This window comes from Condylura cristata, unplaced genomic scaffold, assembly GCF_000260355.1.
Source record: "Condylura cristata isolate star-nosed mole 26May11 unplaced genomic scaffold, ConCri1.0 scaffold00004, whole genome shotgun sequence".
NCBI classification, from domain to species: domain Eukaryota; kingdom Metazoa; phylum Chordata; class Mammalia; order Eulipotyphla; family Talpidae; genus Condylura; species Condylura cristata.
Genome location: NW_004567105.1, coordinates 8,042,750 through 8,067,117, shown reverse-complemented (window position 1 = coordinate 8,067,117; position 24,368 = coordinate 8,042,750). Strand labels below are relative to the sequence as shown.

General features: G+C 47.4%; 1 protein-coding gene across 1 annotated transcript in view; it reads left to right on the top strand.

Annotated features, from left to right (window-relative positions):
* The window catches only part of BTBD11 (BTB (POZ) domain containing 11), a 233,865-nt gene that overhangs the window by 1,498 nt on the left and 207,999 nt on the right, over positions 1–24,368 (top strand). Inside the window, exon 2 of the mRNA XM_004676473.2 lies at positions 5–172. Within this exon, the coding sequence (XP_004676530.1) occupies positions 5–172 (168 nt within the window). The remainder of the gene's footprint in view (positions 1–4; positions 173–24,368) is intronic.

The following is a 24,368-nucleotide window of genomic DNA, read 5'->3' as shown; positions in this document are numbered from 1 at the left end:
CCGGTCGCCGGCGCCGCCGCCGCCGCCAACCACCACCATCACCACCTCCACACGCTCCTCGAAGCCCCCAAGTTCACGGTGGAGACGCTGGAGCACACCGTCAACAACGACTCGGAGATCTGGGGTCTCCTGCAGCCCTACCAGCACCTCATCTGCGGGAAGAACGCCAGCGGTAAGTGGCCGCGCGGGTGCCGCCCCCTCCCGGCCCACGCAGCCAGCTCGCCCAAGTTTGCTCGGCGCCCCCCTCCCGCGTCTTTCCGGCCGCCGGCAGCTGTCCCGCGACTCTCGGGCGATGGCCGAGCTGGAGGCGCAGGGAAACCTGTCACTTCTCGCTTGCCGTGGGGAGCCGCGAATTGCACGCGACTCATCGAGGTTCCCACGTCGGGAGCGCGCCGTCAGGGCTCGGGTGCGCGGCGGTGTGGCGTCTGCCAACCGCGGGCGGTGGGAAGAACCCCATACCCCCTGGGGGGCAGGTTTGCAACCTCTCGCGCCCAGTGCATACTCTGTCAGAGCCTGTTTGTTTTGACCTTGAAGATGCCAAATTCCCCGGCGCTCAAGTTGGGCTCGCTGCAACTCGGGAGGAGGCGCACTCCTGCCTCCACCGCCCCTTTCCAGCACCCTGCGGGGGCACTGTGGGCGCGCGGGTGAAGCAGAGGCCGGAAAGGCTGCGCGGTTGAGAGTTGGCTCGGCCTAGCGCAGGGGCGAGAGGCGTGTGTGGGGCGAGAGGGTGGAACGGTGAGGCTGTTACAGGTCCCAAGTTTGGCTGGGGCAGTTTCTGAGGGCCAGAGCGCACTGCTGGGGGACGCGGAGCCGGGGGAGCCCCCGCCCGCCCTTCTGGCCGCGCATCACCCTCAGCCCTCGGTTCCCAGCGGCAGCGCGTTGCAGCAGACATTTGGTCTGAGAAGCAGCTCTGGAGAGGGACCCAGGCTGGATGGGAGCGGGGCGGGGTGCTGGCGAGGGTCGTCAATTTAGGAGGTGTGTGCCAGCGGGTTCTGCCCTCCCTCCCGCACGCCCCGTTTTGGGGGGCCGGAGCTCGGGTGGGTCTGAACGTGCAGTTCTGGCGGCCGAGGGGGTGGGGCCGGGGGCTCTTGTTTTCGAGAGATGGAGCTGGCGGTCCTGCCAGTCTGCGAAAGCCGACGCTAGACACTTCAAAGCTTCAATTTTCCACAGGAAATGGTAGAAGGGTAACTGGAGACTCTAAAAACGAAATAAAACTTTGTTCATACTCGGCGGTTTGGCCAGAGGTTGCGTGGTTGGAGCTGAAATGCAGTCTTTCTGGGCAGATTTCATTCATGTCGCTGCCTGTCCGTTCCTGGGGGCTGAACCAGCGGTGCGGTGGGCGCGGCCCGGCCCCTGGGGGTGCCAAGTGTGTGTGTACGAATGTGCGCGTGTTTGTGAGAGCCTGTGTGTGCGCATCTGCGCGTTTGCGAGTGTGCCTGTGAGTGTGAGCCGGAGCGGGCAGGAGCGGACGGGCGCGCTCCAGCAGAAGGCCTCTGGGAACCCACCCTTAGCACTGAGTGCCTTCACCTGGCTTTGATCATAGTTGGGGGAGGGGAAGAAAGGAGCCCAGCGAGTGAGTGTGTGGTGGGGGGAGGGTGCGGTAGGTGGGTGTGGGTGGGTGAGCGCGCGCGCGCGCGTGCATGTGCGGTGCCGGCTGGATCGCGACTTCCACCGGATCCCTGCCGGAGCCCTTGCGGCTCGGCTACCAGTCGGGGGCGCAGCCCCTAAAGAGAGGGTGTCTGCGTGGCCCTGCGTTCCCCACCCTGCATTCCAACGGGAAATCCTGTCGAGCTGGAAACATCTGGAGGAGGCAGTGATCTTTGCGTACCTTCCTCAGAAGGGGGAGGGTTCACCTGCCTCCCAGGAGCACTGGACTGGATTGTTCTTTGTTTGGAGACCACCCCACAAAAAACCGCAGAGGGCCTTTCTTTCCACCATGTGCGCCCACCACTCCTGTTCTCCTGTTCTTCCCTTCCCTAAGGCAATCGTCCTTTAGGCTCTCACCTCCCAAACCCTAACTCTGGTTAGTGCTACCTTCCACCCATCGCTTAATAGAAACTGTTTCCTCTGAGAGGAGGGGGCTGCAGTGTGGGACCTGGGCAGCCTGCTCACCTCTCGCTTTGCAGTCCCTTGAAGTTAGGACTTGGGGTGCGCACCCCCTTTTCTGGGCCTCAGTCTCCTCATCTGTAAAATGGCCTAGATTTCTAACACCCTCCCCAGGTCTCCTAGTGGCTCTGCTTGTGTTAGTAGCCTCTTAGATTTTTTCAAATTCATTTTGCTCTTATGATCCCTAATGTCTTTGAAAGACAGTTTTTGTGTTTGCCCTCTTTGGCGTAAGTATAATTTAAGGAAGAAGACCACGGAGTTGGTTTTGGGCAGGGTGAGTGTGTAGTGGTTGGGGCTTACTGCCATCACAGCGTTTCCCACACCACAGAGCTTAACTTCTGGGCTGTAGGGCCAGTGAGCCAGTTCTCAGTATGAGATATACTATAATTTCTTTGTGATCCCTTCATTTCTTTTCTTTAAGCTCATTTAAAATGGCAGGTCACTTGGGCAGGAGACCTAGAGAATGAATGATTCATTTCTTAGGTAGCTGAAGCATACATTAAACATCAAACCTATTTCTTAAAAACTATTTGCATGGCAGTCTGTCTGATCTGCCAGCCTTATTAAGGAGCTCAGGCCTTACATAATTGATTTTTCCCCCTCTTTAAGTCAGTCACATCAGTTGTTCATTCACTTGTGAATGCATTTGTCCATCAATATGTATTGAACAGTTGCTATATCTAGGAACCGAGCAGGTACTGAGTTATAGAGGTAATAACAGCTAGCATTAGTCTCCAGCTAATGGTAGATGCTACGAATAATAGTAGAATCCGATACTACTCTGTTAGCTTTGTCGCTCTTCAACCTGCCCTTGAAAAGGTCTACTCTTGTCCCTGTTGTGCAGTCTTGGAGACTGAGGCACGGAGAGCTTAAATGTCTTGCTCTTTAGTGACAAATTACTTGCCTGCCCTTCCTGCTTGACACAGTTGCGCAGAGACCCTTGTAGCTGACATTCCTCCTGTCCCAATTTCCACACCTTTCTTTCCTAGTGAGTTAAATAGGGTGATGCCAGACTTCATGTTCATCTTCTGCCAAGCCTCCGATAAGGCCTGCCACATAGCGGTGTGTCTGAGATACCTGTTGAGTTGAGCAAGATATTATACTGTGGTATATACAATGATATCTTAAAAGAAGTTGATTTTTTTTTTCTTGAATCATCACAAATCTCAAATCATTCTACCTCGGTGGCGCCTTCTTACTGCCATTTCTGCACCTGCTCTCCCTTATCATTTGCTGCTGCAAAACTGAGAAATCATCACACGAATGGTATGAACTCCACTGAGAAAGGAAAGCATCACTGACTGTAAGAAAAGGGGCTTGGGTTTTTCCAGAAAATCACTTGCATAGGCTTAGGGCATGGACTTTGTGGTAAATTTTATCCTTTAGGGCTGTTTTTTTGGTGTTGATTCTCAGCTCTTTTGAAGAGTGGGGGTAATAGTCACAGAATCCAGTGAATATAGCACTTTTGTGGGGTTTAACTATCCGACTTAATTGATTTTCCTAAAGCATGCCCATGCCATTGTATTAGCATCAGTCATTTTACCTTAACCCCTTCAGAGGTGGCCAGTTTCCACTTATCGATGTAAACTGGCTCAAGACATCTTCCTGGCATCTTGATGAGGCCTTCCTTTCCCAAGGCCCAGCCTCACACAGGCCTTCTCCCTCTTGGAATCCTGCTCCTCATCTTGGTTTATGTGGTCTCCCCATGATGCTGGAGAACCTCCAGTGTAAGTCTGTATCTTGCTCATTTTTGTATCTTCTTTCCTATCACTGAGCACAGCATTTAGCACTTTGTAGACAAAGTACTCTGCTGAATGAATATAACCAGCCCATTAAAGTATTGGGCTTTAAACTTTGCCCATCTGTAAAGGCCTCTAAAATCAGACCTGAATTTGAATGTCAAGGCAGCTGGTTTTCTGGCTGTGTGTTCTTAAATATGTTACCTGACCTCTCTGAGCCCTGTATTTCTTAGCTGTAAATGGAGATAATTACTGTGAGAGTATTAATTAAATAAGATTATATGTGGAGGAGTATGACAGTCTGTTCTCTGAAACATGATAGAGACCAAGATGGTAATGTTTATTCATCATAACCTAGACACAATAGTTGTGTCCCTTGGAGAAGTCTCTGTGTTTAGTGTGGATGGAGCCACCAGGGTCTAGAATTTTAACTAAATTCTCCTTTACCATCAAATAATTCAATTCACTGTACCTCCATCAGGGATTGACATCAGGGGCATAACCTTACTGCCAAGGTAGTAAAAAGACTGTCTTGGTCAAAAGAAAGTAGCTCATTTCATTTGTTTCTTTTTTTTTTTCAAGGGCATCCATAGTGAAGGGGCACCAGAGAACTTTCAGGGGTAATGGAGATGTCCCTTTATTGATAGGGTGTGGGTTTAGAGGTCCACTTATATTGCATTATACATTTCAGATCTGTGTGTTTCCTGGATTGTAAAATATACTTCCATAAAAAAAGACTTACTGCCCCCCCAAAGCCATAAGCATCTTTGAGTAAAATCTTGTTTTACATATAGAAAGAATTTAAGGAAAACTGGAAGAGGCAAAATCTAATTTGAAATCATGGTTTTGCCACTGTGTAGCAAGTGAGTTAATTTTGCTGAATTTTCTTAACCTGTAACAGTAAGGATTATCCTCCACTTAACCCCCCAAAACAACATAAAAAACCCAAAACTACCACATAGGGTGATTTAAAGAATTAAGTCAGATTAAGTATGTGAAAATACCTGTCACATAGTAGGCACTGGTTAATAATAGCTTCTTTAAAAACAAAACAAAACATTATTCCTGCTGGTGATGATAATAATACTTTGGGGATTTTGAATAGTCTCTTTCATTTTGGGGATCCCCAATCACGTTATAAACATTAATTAACATGAGCTCTTTCTTCACCAACACTGGCCTGGTGGATAGGTTGGTTTTTAGGTCTCTTGCCCCATACATTCACTTCTGTACAACACGCTTACTCAGCAGTCAAACCTGTCCCCAAGTTGGTCTGCTGTTCATGGTGCAGTGTCGCTGGGCAAAGATGTCATTAAAGAAGCCTAGCTTCTTATGAAGAACAGTAAAAGTTATCTCAAGAGCCAACCACAACAGTATGTGTGCTCACAGAGCATGGTTTTAATTAACTGGCTCTGTGTAAATTAAAGCTTGGAATTTGGGTCAGTGGCGGGTTATTTGGCTTTCTGTGCAAATGTGTTAGTTCAGTGTTGGGGCATGTACAGATAGGGGGTTTCCTGAAACATACAATAAATCAATGGGGGACCAGCCTGAAGACCCGGGGGGGCTTGTGAGGGGTGGGATGCTGAGGGTTTTTGAATAGGAGGTAGGTCTCTAGTTCTGGGCCTGCTATTATTTGTGATCTTGAACTAGATGCCCAATTCATCTCTAAAATAGGCCCGGTTTTCATCTATTGAGAGGCAAATATAATATTAATTGACTTTGGAGTCAGATATATGGATAATTTGCTGTTTCCTCCTCACTACATGGGCATTGTAATAATAGTAGCTTCACTTGTATAGTGTTTATGATATGTCAGGAACTGTTCTCATCATGACAGTTATGTTAACTCTTATCAAAGACAGCCTCCAAACCTCAGGAGCTTAACATGGTATAAGGTCTGATTGGGCGAAAAATGGTTTGTGGATATCAAGACTGATAGTGATCTTGTTTTCTTTATTGTCAACACATGACAGAGTCTTCCTTGCATCATGTGTTGTCAATAAAGAAAACATCAGCGTCTTTCTTGGCTATTTATCCATCCAACAGGTAGAGAAAGAGAGAGGGTGTAGAGGGTGTTGAGAAAGCTATTATGGGCTTAATGTCAATTGTGCCCATATATCATCTACCTGAAGTGGTCTTAAGGAGCATGACCTCCTGCAATCTCTACATTTTTGCAACCTAGTTTATGCCCTTGAATTTTAAAGAATTCAAGAATTTTTTTTTAATGTACTAATGAATGACTTTGAAAATCCAGGCTTTCAGATTTTGCCAATGCATTTTCCTCAACAGCTTAGTGGATTTTCTTTTATGATATCTGGTATGCCTGCATCCAGTATCCAAAGTTATTTCCTATACTTAGTGTAACACTTGGGTGATTTCTTTGCTTTCTTAACTCCATACCTCTCTTTCTTTCTCAATTTACAGACAGCCTCCAGCCTCCTGGAGGCCATCAGACTGAGGTATGAAGATTGTACCCTTCGCCTGATAATTCATTTAAAAGTCAGTTTTTTAGTTTTATTTATTTGTGCATATAGAACTGGGGTACAGGCCAGAGGAGCAGGGCTGGCAAAAGGATTCCCCAGAGACAGAGTGGGGAGCAGAATGGGCAGGTTGATGAAGTCCACTGCTGATGGATCAATGGGAGAGACAGGAGAGGCCTGCTTTGCCACGTGGGTCACCTACCTGGTGGGGATCAAACTCGTGCTGAAGCAGCTGCGGCTAGCTTCATAGTGCTGTGCTTTAACCTGTTGTGCCGCCAGAGAGGGAAAATTTTTATTCTGTTGTTTGGGGTATAAGAATAGTTGTCTTTCTCACTCCTCTCCACTATTCCTTTCCAAGTTTACTTGCGAGCTAGCTACTTCATGCCTGGACTCTTCTCTTTTCCTAATACCTTGCTAAAATCTGCCAGGAATAATCAGCAAACTCTATTACCATTCCTCCCACCCCCCAAACATCTTTCTTCTAAAGCTAGTAGACTAACTAGGCATCCATTCTGCCTTCCAATTGATCACAGGTGACAGTTCAACACTTTTATAGCTACACAACATAGTCTCCAATTTCTCAGTCTCTGTTATAACCCACCATCTGACCTCTACGCCAATGTCACAGATTTACACATACCCCACTTCTGGTATCAGTCTATTAGTTATCTGATGCTGTGGCCGCAGATAAACCCTAACATCTTAGTGGCTAAACACAGAAGTTGGTTTCTCATTCATGTTGAGGCCAGTTCACACTGCTGGAGAGAAGATCCCTCTGTTCATTGGAAGTTGATGGAGCATGTGATCTCCAGGAACTTTTCTGTGAAGGTTTGGGGGAAGGGGTTTTTATTTCTATAGGACAGTCCTGCATGTATGCATATTAGTTCTTTTCATATTCTAATGACCAGAACTCAGCCATGTGGCCTCAGCTGGATACAAGGGGACCAGAATTACTGTCTCTGGCAGGCCAGCTCCTTCCAGCCACAATTTCACATGGTTCGAGGACCATACATTTTGGTAGAGAGTTTGACACTTATGCCATCAAATTTTAACTACTTTTCTCTTTCTTCATCACCTCCTTCCTTCCTATTATTATTATTATTATTATTCCCATTTTACAGATTCAGAAGTTGAGGAACAGAAAGTTTAAATATTTCCCTAAGGTGAATGTGACAAGCACAAGTTTGGGTCAGATTTAAACCCAGGCATTCTGGCTCTGGACTGCCCTAAGGGATGTTTGTGAAGATGGAGACAATATAAATACCAAAAATATGTAGTAAATCCAATCTTCTTTTCTCCTTAGTTTTATGTCAAGTACATATTAGCAACTGTTATCCTTTCTCTTTATTGTTACTGTTCCTATCATCCTATCCTGAAAGGGGAGCACTATATGGATGACCAGGGAATCAGTGGGAAGTTCTCAGGATGGGCAAACCATGAATACCAAAGAGGAGGCATTATGGTATTGTGGCCCTGTCTTCTACCAGCACTCCATGTATCCAAAAGAGGTATGCTCAGGGGTCCCAGCAGTTGCTGAGTCAGGCAACTTGCTAGCTCTTTCACATACACACAGACACACAGACACACACACACACACACACACACACACTTCATTGAATCTTTATTCTTGTGACGTGGGTGCTTCTTATCCCCACTTTACCGGGAGGAAACTAAGGTTCAGAGAAGTTCAGTAGCTGGTTCCCGATGCCACCTACTAAGGGATAGTGTTGGGATTAGGACCCCAGAGCCCGTGTTCTGAATGGCTACAGCACAGCATTGGAATCGGATTTAAATGAGCCTCTAAGTTGATCCTAGAAGGACTCCAGTGTAGCCTGAGTGGCTATGGGGTGCAGTTTGGGGCTTACCTTAGTGCTGGTGGTCATTATGGTCAGGGAGTATCTTTATATATGATATGTGGTCTCAGTCGTTTTTAGCTCCCACCCGCTTCCCTTTCCTGATTGCCCTGGATGTCAAGATCACCTAGTAGCCTTCTTAGCTGAGACCTTGAAAAGTGGGTGGCTTTGTATTCTCTAGGGAACAGTTCTGTCCACACCCTGCATAACTGGGTAGGGAACATAGCCTTCTCACTAGAACTGAACACACATCTGTGGTGTTGTAGAGAATTTGTCCTGATCCTCCCTGAGAATCATAGAACTGGGATTATTTTCAAACTGTGGAGTAATATGGACCAAGATTCAAATTCTGACTCCACCACCTCTAAACCAGGTAACCTTGGGCAATCTAGTGAATATTTCTAATCCTCATTTTCTTCCTCTATTACAAGAGGATAATGGCAATTCTCCCTCTTAGGGCTCCTGGGAGCTTAAAATGAGTTAAATCATATAAAAGTCCTTGGAATAATATTGGATGAATCATAAATTCTCAATGTCGGTTAGCAATCATCATCATCATCATCATCATCAAATGCTTAAGAAGTGCCAGCCTCTTCACTTAAAGATTTGCTTCCTGAAACCTGCTTCATTTATTGAGTGAAAGCCTTTAAACAGTCTGCCAGTAACCAGCCTTGCAAGATTTGACCACTTACTAGTATGTGATAGTGGGCAAGTTACTAGCCTCTCTGTGTCTCAGGCTTCCTCTTTGTTTAATGTTAATATAGTAAAACCTAAATCTTAAGGTTGTTAGGAGGTGCCCAACATGTAGAAGTTGTTTAATAAATGTTGGCATTGTTGGATTTTATTATCTTCAGTACAGCTTCTTTTATAGCTCTGTGTGAGAGGTTAAACAACATGGTCTCTGCCTCCATGAAGACTGTGGACTTTTCTTTGCTGACTTTGAGCAATGAGGCCGGGGCTCACTCTCGGCAGCAAAACTGGAGGTGTTTCCTGCTCTCAGTGAGCTCAAGGCTTGAGGTGGTGAAGTTTATCCATAAATAGTGACCCAGTTGAAAAACCTCACCCATCATGGTTGTGACTTCAGGCAAGGTCCACAGGGTCGCAGGTCAACTCCTCTTTACTCTGGGGGGTGGTGAGGTCAAACTGCCCATCTATAGAAGTCCACTTTTCCCATCTGTAAAATGGGAGAGCTGTCCTTCCAGAGCTGGCCATGGCCAGCCAAGGGACACCAGACATTTGGGGGGTGGTGGAGGGGTTACGGTTCAAAATTCACCTTCCCACATTTATATCCCACCTTTAATTTCATTTATATCTAAGTATAGATATAGATAATACACATCTGCAGCCCAACATCCTGGTTCCCACCCCGGCGCCATTCCTTACTGGCAGTCCCACTTTGGGCAAATTCTCTCTCAGCTTCAGTTTCCTCCCCACCTCCTAGGCGTGATTTGGGGATAAAACAAAAGGCCATGACATTTCTAAGCATTTGGTTTGGGGCTGTTATGTCCTGTGCATGTCAGCTGTTACCCTTGGGTTTCTCCCAAATGTCTGCATTCTGGGATGACACTCACCAGGTTATACTGAACAGTCCACTCACCTGTTTACCTAATTCTTATTCATCTTAGTGTCTTTACTACCACCTCTTGCACATGATTGGCACCTATCCAATGACTGAATGACTTACACTGCTTCATTGTTCAATGACTGAATGAAGCCGTAGATAGAAGCTCCATGCCAGCAGGATGTCTGTCTGTTTAATTCACCACTGTTCCCCCAACACTTATAACAGTGGCTGCACATAGTGATTGATACCCCTTCACTAACAGGCAACCCAAGAACTGGGCACAAGCCATTAACAAAGCACAGGGAGTCTTCCTCTATTTCCAAGTTTTCATCTCTGAAATGCTCTCCTTTTCAAAGCTTGCATCTCTTTGAAGAACAGAAAAGAAATGGTGGTGCATTATTCTTTTATTCCCAGTTTCTTCCTGTGAGAAGGCACCTCACTCTAATTCAAAGTTAAAAGCTGTGTCTGCATACTCTTGGATCTTTGGCTACAAGAAGCCTTGGCAATTCTCCCAGTTCAGCCCCGCTGCCTGCAGTCTGAGCCTCAGGTAGATTTTGCAAACCAGACACCTGAGAAGTAGGGGGAAATACAGAGACTTGCATGGGGTCTCACCACTGCCAGCGACTAAGTGAGTGTGAAAACGCCTCACTTTATGGCAGGGCCTGGACTTCAGCTAAACCCTCAGGCTGGCATCTCTGCCATGCAGGTTGCCCCGGAAGGAGGATAGACAACAGGTCTTCTTGATCAAGGTCTGCTGCCATGTGTTGAGCACTTGACCAAAGGTTCTCATTTCGTCCTCCTCCCCCATCCATAGCCCAGGAAACTGACTCAGAGAAGTAAAGGAATTCACTCAAGGCCACCCAGCGGGGGTGGGAGATGGGAGCGGGATCCCTCCCCAGCCACCATGGCCCCTCTTCAGTAAACTCTTCTGTTCACCACGTTGGCCATCTGTTGCATGTGACAATTCTTAAATGAACGTTCCTTAAATGTTCTGATAACATCAAGACTATGTCTAGATCTTGCTGAAGCAGCCTGTGGTCAGTTCATGGGGGTCAAAACAAAACAAAACAAAACAAAAACCAACCCAGCCATTCTGGGAACTGTCAATGGCTTTCCTCAGATGTACGCTTGCAAGGATAGGCAGCTGCTTGGCTTGTCTCAGCTCCCCTCCCTCCGCTTGGTATTTGTGTTCTGTTGCTCTCTCCATCTTTTCTACTCCTTCATTTGGAAAGCAGCTCAACATCTCCTAAGTGCCAGGCGTCTCCGTAACAGGAACAGCACACATTACTGCCAAGTCGTGCATTGTGATTGGAAAGATCACAACCATTTACCCCTAGAACATGACACACTAATTGATATAAATACTTCATCTAAGTTGGTTTAACCTACTCTTCCTATTGACTAACTCAGGTCTGCCTCTTCTGCCCCCGGCCAGAGAACAAGCTCTTCTGCCGATTGAGCAGACATGAAGCAAGAGGCCACTGGAGACAGCTGCTTACTGCTCTTCCAGCTGCACTGATGGACATTTTGACACCCCCCCCATGCCTTATTTTTATAAATTCTTAGGCTTGTGCAGTTTACAGAGTCCCATCAATTATTTCTCTTCCTATTCATAGCAGCCCTGTGTGGTAGGGTGGGTAAGCACTAGTATTTTTGCACAAGAAGAAACTGAGGTTGGGAGAAATGATATCTCTGACCAAGGTCCCCTCTTAAGTGCAACACCTAGCTTTTGACTACTGGTCCACGGCTCCTGTGAGCTCCCCAAAAGCAAAGGTTCTGAGAACCTGGAATACCCCAAAGGTGGGGGGAAGGGACACAGGGTTCCCCACTGGAGACTAATGAGGTGAGGTTATGACCCCAGCCCTGTAGGCTCCTCAGCATTTGGACATGTGGACTTATTCTCCTACAGACTCTCAGGTCCTATTGGAGCCTTGAGCCTGATCTTGGCCCCTACACCTTGGCCCCTACATCTTCAGCCTTGGGAGAGAGGAGCTATTTATGGCACCCACCCATACTGAGAACACAGAGCATTTCAATTGGAGCTTCAGATGCTGCTGTGTGAAGGTCAGAAAGTGCATGCACTTCCTGGAGAAAGGGCATTATGGATCAGGTAACTTCTGCTGGGCTCTGTAGAGCAATGATGATGGCCTCTGAACCAACTTCCCACTGGCTCAGAAAGAGAAGGCCTCCAGCACAGGCTACTCCAGCCTCATCCCCAAACCTTACTCCCTGCAGAACTTTCTGGAGACATCAGTGACCTAGCCTGAGCAAGCTCTTTCTGCAGGAAAACAGCAAAATAAGGCACAAAGCCCAGTGTCTCATAGCTCGGCTGTAATTTTCACTCTGCTTCCACATAAGAGGTTGCCTGTGTTGCACCCAGGGCTTAAGAAGATGGGCGAGCCCATCAGAGGCCTGCTTCTAGCAAGGCCTCCGACCTTCGTTGTTTTCATTCTGCCAAGGGTTCTGTCGCAAAGATTGCCACAACCAGGATCCTTATGTATTCCATTCCCCCGGTCTCTGTTATGGATGTTAATCACTCTTCATGTTTTCCTTAAAATAAAATGAGTTTTCTATGAAAGGAAATGTAGGAGGTTATTGATTGCACATCATGTATCAAGAAAGGCTTCAGTTTGTTTTCATTTAGATGAAGTGAGAGGAAGTGCCTGCTGCTGCCGCAGTAGTGGAGAATAGGCAGCTGGTGCCGCAGTAGTGGAGAATAGGCAGCTGGTGTGCCCGTGCACCTACACATGTGAATTACCCGTACGCATGTTCCTATGATGGCACACACATGTGTGCACACATGCATATTGTGCGTCTGTATGTTTGTGCGGGTACACACGTGTGCGTGTGCACATACACCCTCACCTGTGTGTGCTTGTGATCGCACGTGTGTGTGATTGTCTAGTGCGCGTGGCTGTGTGTGTGTGCATGATACGTGTGTGCCTTTTTTGCCAGCGTAACACAGTTGTCACAATTCGGACATTTGCCAAAGCTGCTAGATTGAGTTCCGATAGCGAAATTTTGTAGGTTGTCATAAGTAGTTGTGACAATTTTTAAACTCTTAACATTACTCTCCATCTTGGGAGGTACCTCTCCAACTAACATTCAACATACCTCATTACATTTATGTTATGGTCCATGGTCATACTATTCTAAACATGCCCGATCTTGTCTGATCTCGGAAGCTAAGCAGGGTCTAGGCCTGGTTAGTACTTGGATGGGAGACATTTGTATTATAGCTAGAAAAAACAATTTTGCTTTTAGATTATTTTGCTGCATATATATCTTCTCTATTTTGCAGTGGATTCTCATTTCTCTGTCATCGTCAAGTACCCTCAAAAATTCATACAAAACAAGGAAAACATAGGTAGGCACTCTCCCTTCAAATACAATGAAATCATAAGGAATGTTAAAGTTAATCCATGATGCTGACTTCATGTTCTGGGTTTTAGAGCCACTTAATTACACAGTTATTAATTATGGCCTTACAGAGTTCTTTTCATGTTTCAGAGCTGATAATTTTCACTTGTAAGGCTTTGGATATTTTTATAGGCTCAAGAAGACCCAAAAGGAGGCCCTAGAACTGAGTTGCCTGGTGCAAACAAAAATGGTTCTATGCTTGGGACATCCAGAAGTGACGCTGAAATTGGCCTCAGGAAGGTCACTCTGAACGTTTACTGCCCGAGGAAGGCACCCCACCCATGCCCACGCCCACTGTATGCACATGGTGGTTGCAGTAATAAGTGTGCAAAGCCAGTGGTGAGCCCTGTCCTGCCCCACCCCCACCTGTCCAGGAATCTGGAAAGCAAGTTGGTTCTTTGGACATTGGGGCTCAGAGATGTGGAATAAAGCTGCAGTTGGGGCCTGAGGAGGCTCCTTGTTCAAACAGCTCCCTTTTCTGACAGCTCCCTCAAGCATTGATTCAGCCCTGGAGTCACTGAGTGACCAACCTTCCCAGGGTAGAGAAGGCAACAAAGAACCCAGGGCAGGAAAGCCCCTCCTGGGAGCTTCACCAAAGGCTTGGGGCCCTTTTTAGCCCAGTTACTTTGCAATCTGTACTTTCCCAGTGCGCTTTCAAAGATTTGCCAGATGTTTAAAAAAAAAAAAAATCAGGAATTTGGTGACAAGAAGCAGGAAGGCAGCTCTGGGGCCAGTTTTCACCAGGGCGGGTGCTGGAGGCACACCGTGGCTTATGATGGAGGGCGCCTTGAGGTGCTCACACCGTTGCTCAGACATGGGCTGAGGTGCTCTGGGTGGAGGCTGGAGACAGCCGACCGTGGACAGGGCTGGGGCACACACTTGAACCTGCCTCAGGTAGGTCGCTGGACCAGTGTGAGCAGAGGTGCCAAGGACCGTCCGTGACCACATGCCCCAACTGAATCCTCTGTAATAACTGGGCCACGCCTAGCCACTGGCATGACCCAGGGTTGAGTCACTTGTGCTGAGCCTCAATCCCCTTTTATGCATAATTCCATTTAGTAGGTGCTTCTGGGCCCCTGCCTGGTGCCTGAGCTGGGGATCCAGCTGTGAACACGAGCAGTGAGACCCCAAACTTGTGTGGCTGCTTGGGGGATGTTAGCATCCACCAAGAACTACAAGAAAGAGCGTGCGGGTACCGTGGACCTCAGTCTCTTTCTCTGTCAGATGAGCTGGTTGTTGGTGGTGTTTAGATGGGCAGTGACCTTTTGGTTTTGAATACAGTCTTTCTAGGAACCTCGGTAGATGAAACATGAAAAAGCAAAGTGGTTGGGGCCAATCAGCATTCTCTGTATGGCTAGTGCACCCTACTACCATAGGGAACCCAGTTTGAAAACCAGTGGGTGAGTTTATCCCTGAGCAGCCTTCCAGGAACCCTTGCTTTTCTAGAATTCTGTGACTTCTGGATGAAAGCTTAGGCACTCTGCTTTCCAACCCACATTTCTGTGGATCTGGGCTGGTGTCTCTCTTTGCATAAGGATGCCATCTAGATTCTTTTTAAATTTATTTTAGGGACTTAGGGATTGGGATAGCAGGAGAGGGAAGAGAAGAGGGGAGGTGTGTGGCCCTCAGCTGGAGGGACCATGCTAGTGGTGCTGCCCTCCCTAGTTAGTCACCCATCAGCTACACAGTGCAGAGTACTGCACCCCTTCCAATGCATGTCCCAGGCTTCTACGGACATGGTCAATTTCTTACTGCAACCTCCTTGTTTTTCCATCCTCTCTGGTTCCAGTTCATCCCTCCTGACATCCCAGATCATCTTTGCTTTGCTATTATTACTTGACCCCAGAGTCTTATCCTGGTACCCCCTTAACATGCCTCAGCAGAAACTCTGTAGCCCCCAGGTTACTCCCCACCCTGAACGCTTTGACTCCTGATTACAAGCCTGCCCTTCTCCAAGTCAAGCCCTGGAGTTCCCTGCAACAAGTAGCTGTTCTCTATGAAGCCTCACATCGCTGAGTGGTTGTCGGTAGTCAACTTGCGAATAGATAATACAGGTCCTTATGTTGCTAAGACCCTTTTCTTGGGACTATGACCTGCTTCTCCCACTATGCCCTAAGCTCTTTGAGGGCAGAGTCTGGCTCTTTCTGTTCCTTTGTCCCTCTTTGTATTCAGGAAGCTTGAGCAGTTCTCCCTGAGTTGGACCACAGACCCATGGATTCAATTAGAATGTTCTGAAGGCTAAAGGTGGTCAGAGGTAAAAGTGCTATCCTTGACCAATAAGAACACTTGATTTTAATTGGCCAGTCACATGTCCCATTGTATTTGGCAAGGAGTGCCACTTCAGGCTAACAGTGGCTTAAACAAAGCAAGGAGTTGGTTTTCTCTCATCTTGCTCCAAGGCAGGTAGGCAGTCCAAATTAGGCAGGTGGTTCTGCAACACCTTCAGCTCCTTTATCTTTCTGCTCTGCCATCCTTAGCACATGGTTTACGTTCTCAAGGTACCTCATGGTCCTAGGATGGCTTCTGTAGCTCCAGCCATTGCGTCTCCATTTTAAGAAGAATGAAGAATGACAAAGGATGGAGGAAATGGCGCCAGCTGGTGCAGTCAGCCCTTTTTCTAAATGAGTGGCACTTATGTCCTTCCCTGTAATCTTCCTTGAGTCTCTTTGACCAACACGTAGCCCCCAGTCACTACTGCTTTTCAAGAGATTAAAAAATTTAGTTCTTTAGCTGGACCTATTGTTCCCACCACCACTGCCCACTGGAGTTCTTTCAATAAGGCAGGAAGGGATTAGGTTAGCAGCCAGCAGAGCCTGGCCACATGCTAATGGCACTGATTGTGTTTCAGGCTAAGTGGGTACCTGTCAAAGAAGGCAATGGATATTTCCAATCCATGGTGTGTAGTTGAGTCCCAGTACTCAGTACTTTAGAGGTCCAGTTTCTCCATGACCTCATCTTCAGACAACTGATTTACCCCAACTTCCTGCAGTCACTGATTTATAGTTGGTTTCATAAATAGGTGATGACTGATATCCCTATGGCCAGCTCATCCTTCAGCTCTGAAACCATCCTGATGTTCTGGATCACTTTCAAGATTTTCTAAAAGGTGGAGCCAGGTCAGGCCCTCTACATTAAATTCATTGTCCCCTGTACTTGATAATGAGCAGTCTGGATTCCATGCAACACTGAGCTACAAAATAGATTGAATTTAATATTTCTCTGGGTTTTAATTTAGCAACCTGATCACTAAGAGTAAATTGATTTTTAAAAATGATTGATTTGCTTTTAAAATCATGCTGATGGGTAAAGGGACTCTAAAAGAAATTAGCTGCTGACTAGAAAGCATTCAACCTCACAGTTTTATGGTCCCACCTTGTTTATTTCCAATGGAAACAAGGACCTGCCTGCCCGCTATTCATCCCAGATCACTGGCTTCGCCTTCTGTGGGGGCCAACTTCGTTTTGCCATTATTCATGAGCTTCTCTCTGCCTGGAAGGAGAGTCCTCTCTACCCCACACTGTTCTCTGTTTGCAGGCTGTTTAGTGTTTAGAAATGAGTGCAAAGTGTCTTGCCTGTGGTGAATGATGTCTCAGGCTTGAAAAGACAGGCAAACTCTAGTGTGGAGGGAGCTTACTTTATAAGTTACTTTATAATTAAGTTGGCACTTTGGTGGCCTGAAAACGTGTCTCTGGGAAAAGCAGCTTAGTGCTCCTTTCTCTGGTAGTTTGTGGGATTTGCTAGGTAGAGAGAATTGGAGGGAGATTTGATTTTGTCCTTTGATAAAAAGACCTTGGTTCCAGGTGGTAAAATATCCAACCCAAGGCCACTATGCATGAGGGGAAATATTGATGTGTTTAAATGAGAAGTGACAAGGCTTCAGGGGCTGTTTGATTTAAGGACTCCACCATGTCCTCAGGCCATGGCTGCCCTTTGCACCTTTCAGCTGTGCCTTCCTCCCTGTGTGGGTTACCTTCAGCCCAGCTCCCCATGTGTTAGCCAGATGGCTGTCACTGCATCAGACCTGACTTCAGATTTTATCAGCAACACAGAAGAGCTCTCCTGCCCCAGACATCCCATCAGCATTTCCTGGTGCTCACTGGCTCTGCCTGAGCCTTGTAGGGTACCTCCCTACCCCTTTCCCCGAGGCACGGGGTTGTCAGGCTAAAGTGAGGCTTCCTCTTAAAGAGGGTGCAGACAGCTGGAGGCTGAACAGTGCCACACTCAGAAACTCCAGGAAATGGAGCTGAGATCCAGAATGGCAGAAGGAGGAGGTTTAATGAAGTTATAGGAAAAAGATGGCGTTTCAGGCTGATGTTGATGGATCAGTGCTGTGGCTCCGTCCTCAGCGGTGGTGTCCATTCATTCAGTTGTTCATCTGTCCACTTATCACACACACACCCACTGAGACCCTGCTGGTGCCAGGCAATGAGCTGGTCTCTGCGACTGTGCAGATGAAACATTCACTCCTGACTTGGAGAATCCACAGCCAAGTAGGGAAGACAGGCAGGATTGGCATGCGTGATAGAGACTTGAATTTGGGAAAGATGAGTGTGGAGAGGGAGGTTGGGAGGTGTGGTGGGTGATGAGGGAAGTTCTGTGTTGGATCAACAGGATTTGAAGAGGGAAGCCAAAGAAGAGCATTCATCTCCTGAACTTGAGCTGACTTTGGGCAGGTGTTGGGGGTGAGCCAAAGCACAGAGGGAACTAAGTGGGAGCAGTGGGTGGAAGGAAGAGGTGGGTGAGCAGGTAGCTCACCCTCATCTCTGCCATCTGTTCAACTACAACAGCCATTCATTCAGCATTTACTACATTTTAAGTGTTTTGCAAGACACATCTCGTGTGTCATCACAGAAATCCCATGAGGTCTGACCTCTCCTTGGCCTGTTAATCCCAATGTGGTCACATGACTTGTCGAGGCCCCATTGTCCATGGGGCAGAACAGGGACTCTCACCTGGAGCTGCTGAGATTGGGGTTTGTGCTCACTCCAGCTGCCCTGCTCAGGAAAGAACTCGTTTGATAAGTTCTGAGTTTAGGATTCAGGGAAGATGGAAAATCTGGACTTTCCATCTTGGGTGGGAGCTACAATAAGAGAACTTTGTGGAAGCACCCCCATTGAGAGGAGCTAGGGGAGAGAGGCATCTCGGTCAGGGAATGGGTCAGTGAAAGCCCCCTTTCACTAGATCTCCTCTCTGCTACAGGAATCATAATACAAGAAGCCCTTTCAGGAGAGACTGCACCTAAATTTTCGCCAATAAAACTCAAATGTAGTTTTTAACTAGAGATAGTCCTGGCTTGCCAAACTGTGTGTGAGTTCTTGGGAGTAAAGAGCTGTGGCCAGAGGTTCACAGCTCCACTCTGGACCTACAGGAAATGAAGGCATTTCTCAAGGCTTCCTACTACCAGACACAAAAATGTGGTATTCTTATGCAATGTTGTTTTTTTAGTGATTGTCATAAAGTGGCAATATTCCTTAAGCTTACTGAAACTAATCATAGTTTCATTCCATCCCTATAAAAGTCTTTTGTTTAGAACAGCATATAGTGTTCTATAAATCCCCATAGAAACTCTCCCCATTCCTTTTTCACATGGAAAGGAATTCCATGTGAATTCAGCTGACTGCTGAGGACATTTTGACTTGATTTACTGAAGTAGTTCTCTTAACTTGGGGAAAATTTAATTCAATCAGAGCCAGTTCCGTTCAGCCCAGTTTTACTAAGCTTGCTGTGAGCCTCACACTGTGTTAAGCTAGGCGAAGTAAAGTGAAATAAGATAAACTCCTGCCTTAAGGATGGTCTATGAACTATTGAATCATTCAATTCTTACAGCACAGCACTAAGTATTGCCGTCCCACTGTATAGGTGGACACACGGATGCTGAGAGGTTCAGTGACTAGCCCGAGATCACAGCAGGAAGCATTCTCAAAGTCAGAGTTTGAACCCTGTTCTTCTGTCCGATCTCAGATCCTGTCAATACCCATTTTTCTGTTTCTGGTCATGGTGCTATTGTAGAACATTTCTTGAGTACCTCTCAAGTCACCTTCCGTGGTTCCCTGCCCCATGGGTGACAAACCGTCACCCATGTAAAACTGCTTGTATTTTTCACATCTGGGATCGGGAAGGGCTCAGCCGAGCAGTTCATCTGTCATGCTCCGTGGGGTTGGCTAGGGGCACCGGCCAGGTGGGAGGATGCTCTTACTAGATGGCCTCCTTACTCCACCTTAGGCTTCTTGGAACATTTCCGCTCATCTCTCTGCAGAGCATTTCCTCTTCCAGGGCCTGGGCCTTGGGGCAGTTGTCCTTCCTCCATGGTGACAGCTTTCAGGAAGCAGAAAGGAGAAGCTTCCAGGTAGCCAGTGATTGGTTACAATCCGGCACAGCACTTCTTTGGCCATTGCCCAGAGCAACCCTTGCCGGCAAGCGGAACTCACTTTCAGGGGCAGAGGAAGAATTGCAACTTGTGATGCAGAAGTGGCTCGATCACACTGTGAAAGAGCATGCACCACTGGAAGCCATTCAGCCACCTTTGGGAAAAAACCACCTGCCACAAAAAGCGTCGAGATTGCAATTTAGTAAATTATAATGTAGGGTAATAACCACAACAGTGGAAACACCAGCAAGTTGAAAGAGAAGCCCAGAGAAGGAGTAATAGTCTCTCAGCAGCTGGTGAGGTGGGGAGGAGGTCAGAGGACGCTTCTGGGAGATAGAGACAGCTGGGCTGGGTTTTGAAGGACTCCAGTTAGTACAGTTGAGGAGAGGAAAGAGTCTGTGTGAGGGTGTGGTGGTGAGGTCCTCATGAAGGGCTTACCCAGAAACTGCCCCACCCTTCAGCCCTTGTTTAGCATCTCACTTGGTTTTATGTTTCATAATACATAGATGTGAGTATCTACATGTCTATCAATATATATATACACACTTCTCCACATACGTTTATGCCTGTATCCATATGTGTGTGCCTGAGTATTTTGGAGGGGAAGCAAGTGGCAGGGAGGCTGGTGACAGAAACCTCCCTTCAGTCTTACACTCAATAAATATGTCCCAAGCACTGACTATGTGGCAGGCAGTGTTCTGGGGGCTGAGAATGTGGTAGTGATGAAAGCAAAACTGGTTCATAAAAAAGGGCCCATTCATGGAGTTTAGATGATGGAGACCAGCAATAAACTAGTTCCCATTTCAATATATGATGTCATTTCAGTGCCCATCAGTGAGGTAGAGGCTGCTATGGACGCTGCTTTAGACAGGGCAGCTGGGAGGCCTCTCTAGGGAGGTGATGCTTAAGCAGAAGGGGGTGACGTTGGGCACAGAGCAGCAAGCACAGGGAAAGCCAGGGCTTGAGTGAACTGCTTTTTGGCCTTTCTCATCCACTTCTCCCTGTGGTTCTTTCCAGAAACCCACCTTGTGGTACTGTTGGCTTCCTGAGGCCATGCAGCAGGCAGCCTGCAAGAGGCCGGGACCCCATTCAGCACTCTTTGCCCTTTCTAAGCCGCCTTGTGCTCGGAGGTGATGGCTTCTTGGTGATGAGAAGCCAGTTCTGTTGGGACACCTTCCCTCTGCTGTTCCGGGCACTCAGAAATATGTTTTCACGGAGGGAGACCCTGGCTCATCCGCAGTTGTTTTCAGGAAGCTGGCCCTTTCCCAAGAGAAAGCGAGTGGGGTGGTGTCATCTCCGGGAGCAATCTCTCTGATAAGGAAGTGTGGCTGGAACTCCAAAGGGGCAGTGATGACTCAGAGCGAGGTGCACAATAGGTTCCCGGCTCCTGGTCTTTTGCAGACAGGTGGGCATGTGTGCCCCTCACTGGCATCAGGCCCTGGATGGAAAGGCAGAGGTGCAAACTCAGCTCGGCCACCTTCTAGCTGCGTCATCTCAGCAAGTTCACTTAATCTCCCTGAGCCTCTGTGTCTTCAAATATAAAATGGGTATCATACCCACTTTTCAGAGTTTGTATGGATTAAATGAAAAGTGTTCCTGGTGATAGGATTGGCAGATTAAGCAAAAAAGGGCAGGAAGCCAATTAAATGTGAGTGTCACATAAACAAGGAGCCTTTGTTAGTTTCAGTGGTTCCTACATTGCATGCTTTTCTGATATGCACTTTTAGCTATGCAGCCTTATTTTAACTGACAACTTACGGGCAGGTAAAGATGAAGACGAGAAATGCCTGACTTCAAGGAGCACGTGCCTGTTGTAGGGCAAGCTAAATGCCTTGAAGGGCGATGTGACCGTGTCAGAAGTGTAGACACAGTGCTGTAGACACACAGACACGTCCCCCACTTCGGGGGAGGTTTGCTGCAGGCTTTTGGAAGTGACTATGAGGTTGTAAATTGTAAATACGATGTTTTAAGCAAGAGGGATAGTTCAAGTTTATTTTTCCACCGAGTGATTAGGGAAGACAAACTGTTTTCTTCCCTGTCAAAGCAAGGGATAATCTTTATTGATCAGGAAACAGACAATCCATGGCTTCTGTTCATTGTCTACAGGTCACTTAAAAGTAAAATGAAACCAATCTAGGAGAATAATATCATTGCTCATGACTTAATGGAATGCGCCTCTCTCCAATAAAATGCTACTAATTCATTATCCTACTTCCCTGGAGACGTAGAGGTAAATTTGCCAGGTGCCACCCAGGGACCTAATAGGAGACATACAATTGGAAGCTTTGGCTCCAAACTCAAATTTACCCAAAGCCTCTCTTTGGGTAGAGCTGCAAGCACCAAAATACTGGGAGAGCAGTTTGGGCATATTTTTCAAAAGGTGAAATCTGCCAAATAGGCTCTCACTTTCCCTTGCAAATGCATGGCCTGGCATTGAACCTGGTCTAATCAGCATGACTCCTTCTCTCCCAGATGTGGCAAGGACTATTTTAGATAGGTGGTTGTTTAAAATTCTGAGACATCTACAGCCTGTTTTGGAGTCCTCTCGGTTGCTTTCAGCCACTTCGAGACATTATTTCCCTTGAGTTTTCATCATTACATGACGCTGAGGATTGGGAACAAGTGTAAGGGTAGGATTTGAATTGTGGGATTGGCAAGAGAGAATAAGGGGGCTGAGGAGAAGATGGGTGCAGTGTAGGATTGTGAAAATATTGTTCAATCATCGGATCCACAGCCAATTTGAACTGATGAGTGGATTTGAATTGAAGTGCCAGGCACTGTGCTAAATGCTTTGCAAATGGTATCACTTTGATATACACCCAAAGGAGGGAAGTGCCTGGGGTCTGAATTTATAAATGGGAGACCCAAAGTGCTTGAATTCTTGCCCAAGGCCTCACAGCTAAGAGGTGGCCCCGGGCCTTTTGATGCAGACACTATTCTGTTGCATCTTGGCATCAGACATCCTCCTGAAGGCATGGCCCTTGTGCTGCAGGTATTTCTGCTCTCTCTGCTCTCATGGGGGCAAGTATTGACCTGACTGATAATGCCCACATCAACAGTACCTGCATGACCCTAGGAAAGTCAGCGGGCCTCCCCAAGACATCGGACGCCTCTGTGAAGTGGTGGGACAGCTTGAGCTAACAGGAGTCTGTCCCTGAAACCCTGTGTGCCTTACTGATTGCAAGCCATCTTGTTTCACTCGCCTTTCATTCGTTGATTAATTCACTCAATGCCAAGGATATGTCCCAGATACAACAGTGAATGAAGAGACAGGTCCTGTCTTTGCAGAGCTTGGTCCTGTCTTTTTATTTGATTCAACTGTCGGAGACTGTCTTTGCAGAGCTTGGGGAGAGACAGCAGAGAACATAGGCAGTTTTGGTGCAGGGTGAAAGAGCTGTGTGAGTGTGGTTGGGAGACTCGCCTAGGACTTGGTGGGGTCAAGTGAGGCTCTTGCAAGGAGGGGGACATCTGAGGTAAGAGCTGAAGGAGGTGCAGGAGTTGGCCCAGCTTAGATGGAACAGTTTGTGCAAGGGAGGGCATGCATGGGCACATAGGGGCTGAGAGCTGTGCTGGCTGTCTAGACCAGGATGGAGTGCAGTGGGAGAGAACAGTCTGGAAGGGGAACAGCGTGCGGAATTAGACAGGCCACATTGTTCAAGACTTCAGTGGCTCCTCCTCCCCCCCCCCCACAGAAAACTCATTCCCTGCCCACCCTGTGCGTGGTTGCCTCACTGCAGGAGTGCAGGCAGACAAGCGAGGGGCAGGGCAGGAAGCTGCGTGGACTGAAGATACTGAGGAAGTCTGTGGCTCGAATAAACCACCTGGTTCTCGTTGCCTCCTGTGAGTTAGCAAGGTGAGAAAATTCTTCCAGGACCTGAAGTACTAAATCGTGGAGAAGTGCAGCTGGGGAGAGATGACTGATTTGCCCCCCGGGCTTCTAAGAGGATGGCAGGAGGGCTGGCCCCTGCTCACCTGGGCTCGTTCATTTATTTGATCCAACTGTGGGAGGCCCCTTCCATGCTGGTCCTGATGCCTACTGGCCTGGCTTAAGGTCAAGTCAGGAGACCAGGTCTTCAGCGCCTCTTGGGCTGCTCTTGTCTGTCTCTGGGTAACATTCATATGTCTCTCTTTCATTATCCCCTGGTCATTTATGGGGCTCCTGTGAAGTGTCTGGTCCTGTACCTGCCCTCAAGGAACGCACCCATGGGGCAGGGAACCACGGAAGGTGACTTGAGAGGTACTCAAGGAATGTTCTACAATAGCACCATGACCAGAAACAGAAAAATGGGTATTGACAGGATCTGAGATCGGACAGAACAGGGTTCAAACTCTGACTTTGAGAATGCTTCCTGCTGTGATCTCGGGCTAGTCACTGAACCTCTCAGCATCCGTGTGCCCACCTATACAATGGGACGGCAATACTTAGTGCTGTGCTGTAAGAATTGAATAATTCAAGGCATCTAAACTGCTTGGCATAGTGTCAATTACATGGTAAGCATTTTTAATATTGATCAGAATAGGCCAACTTTTTTTTTTTCTTCCATCTTTAGTGCTAACAGTTCTGTGAGGTTTTTTTTTTAAAGATTTATTTATTTATTCATACAGAACTGGGGTACAGGCCAGAGATGTGGAAGGTGAGAGGATTCACCAGAGACAGAGCGGGGGAGCAGAACAGACAGATCGACAAAGTACACTGCTGAGGGGAGCAGGGGGCGGGCCAGGAGAGGTCTGCCACCCCAAATGGATCTCCTCCGGGGCTGGCAGGGATCAAACTCTTGCGTAAGTGGCATAAGTTTCATAGTGCAGTGCTTTAACCAACTGCGCCACAAGGGAGGGCCC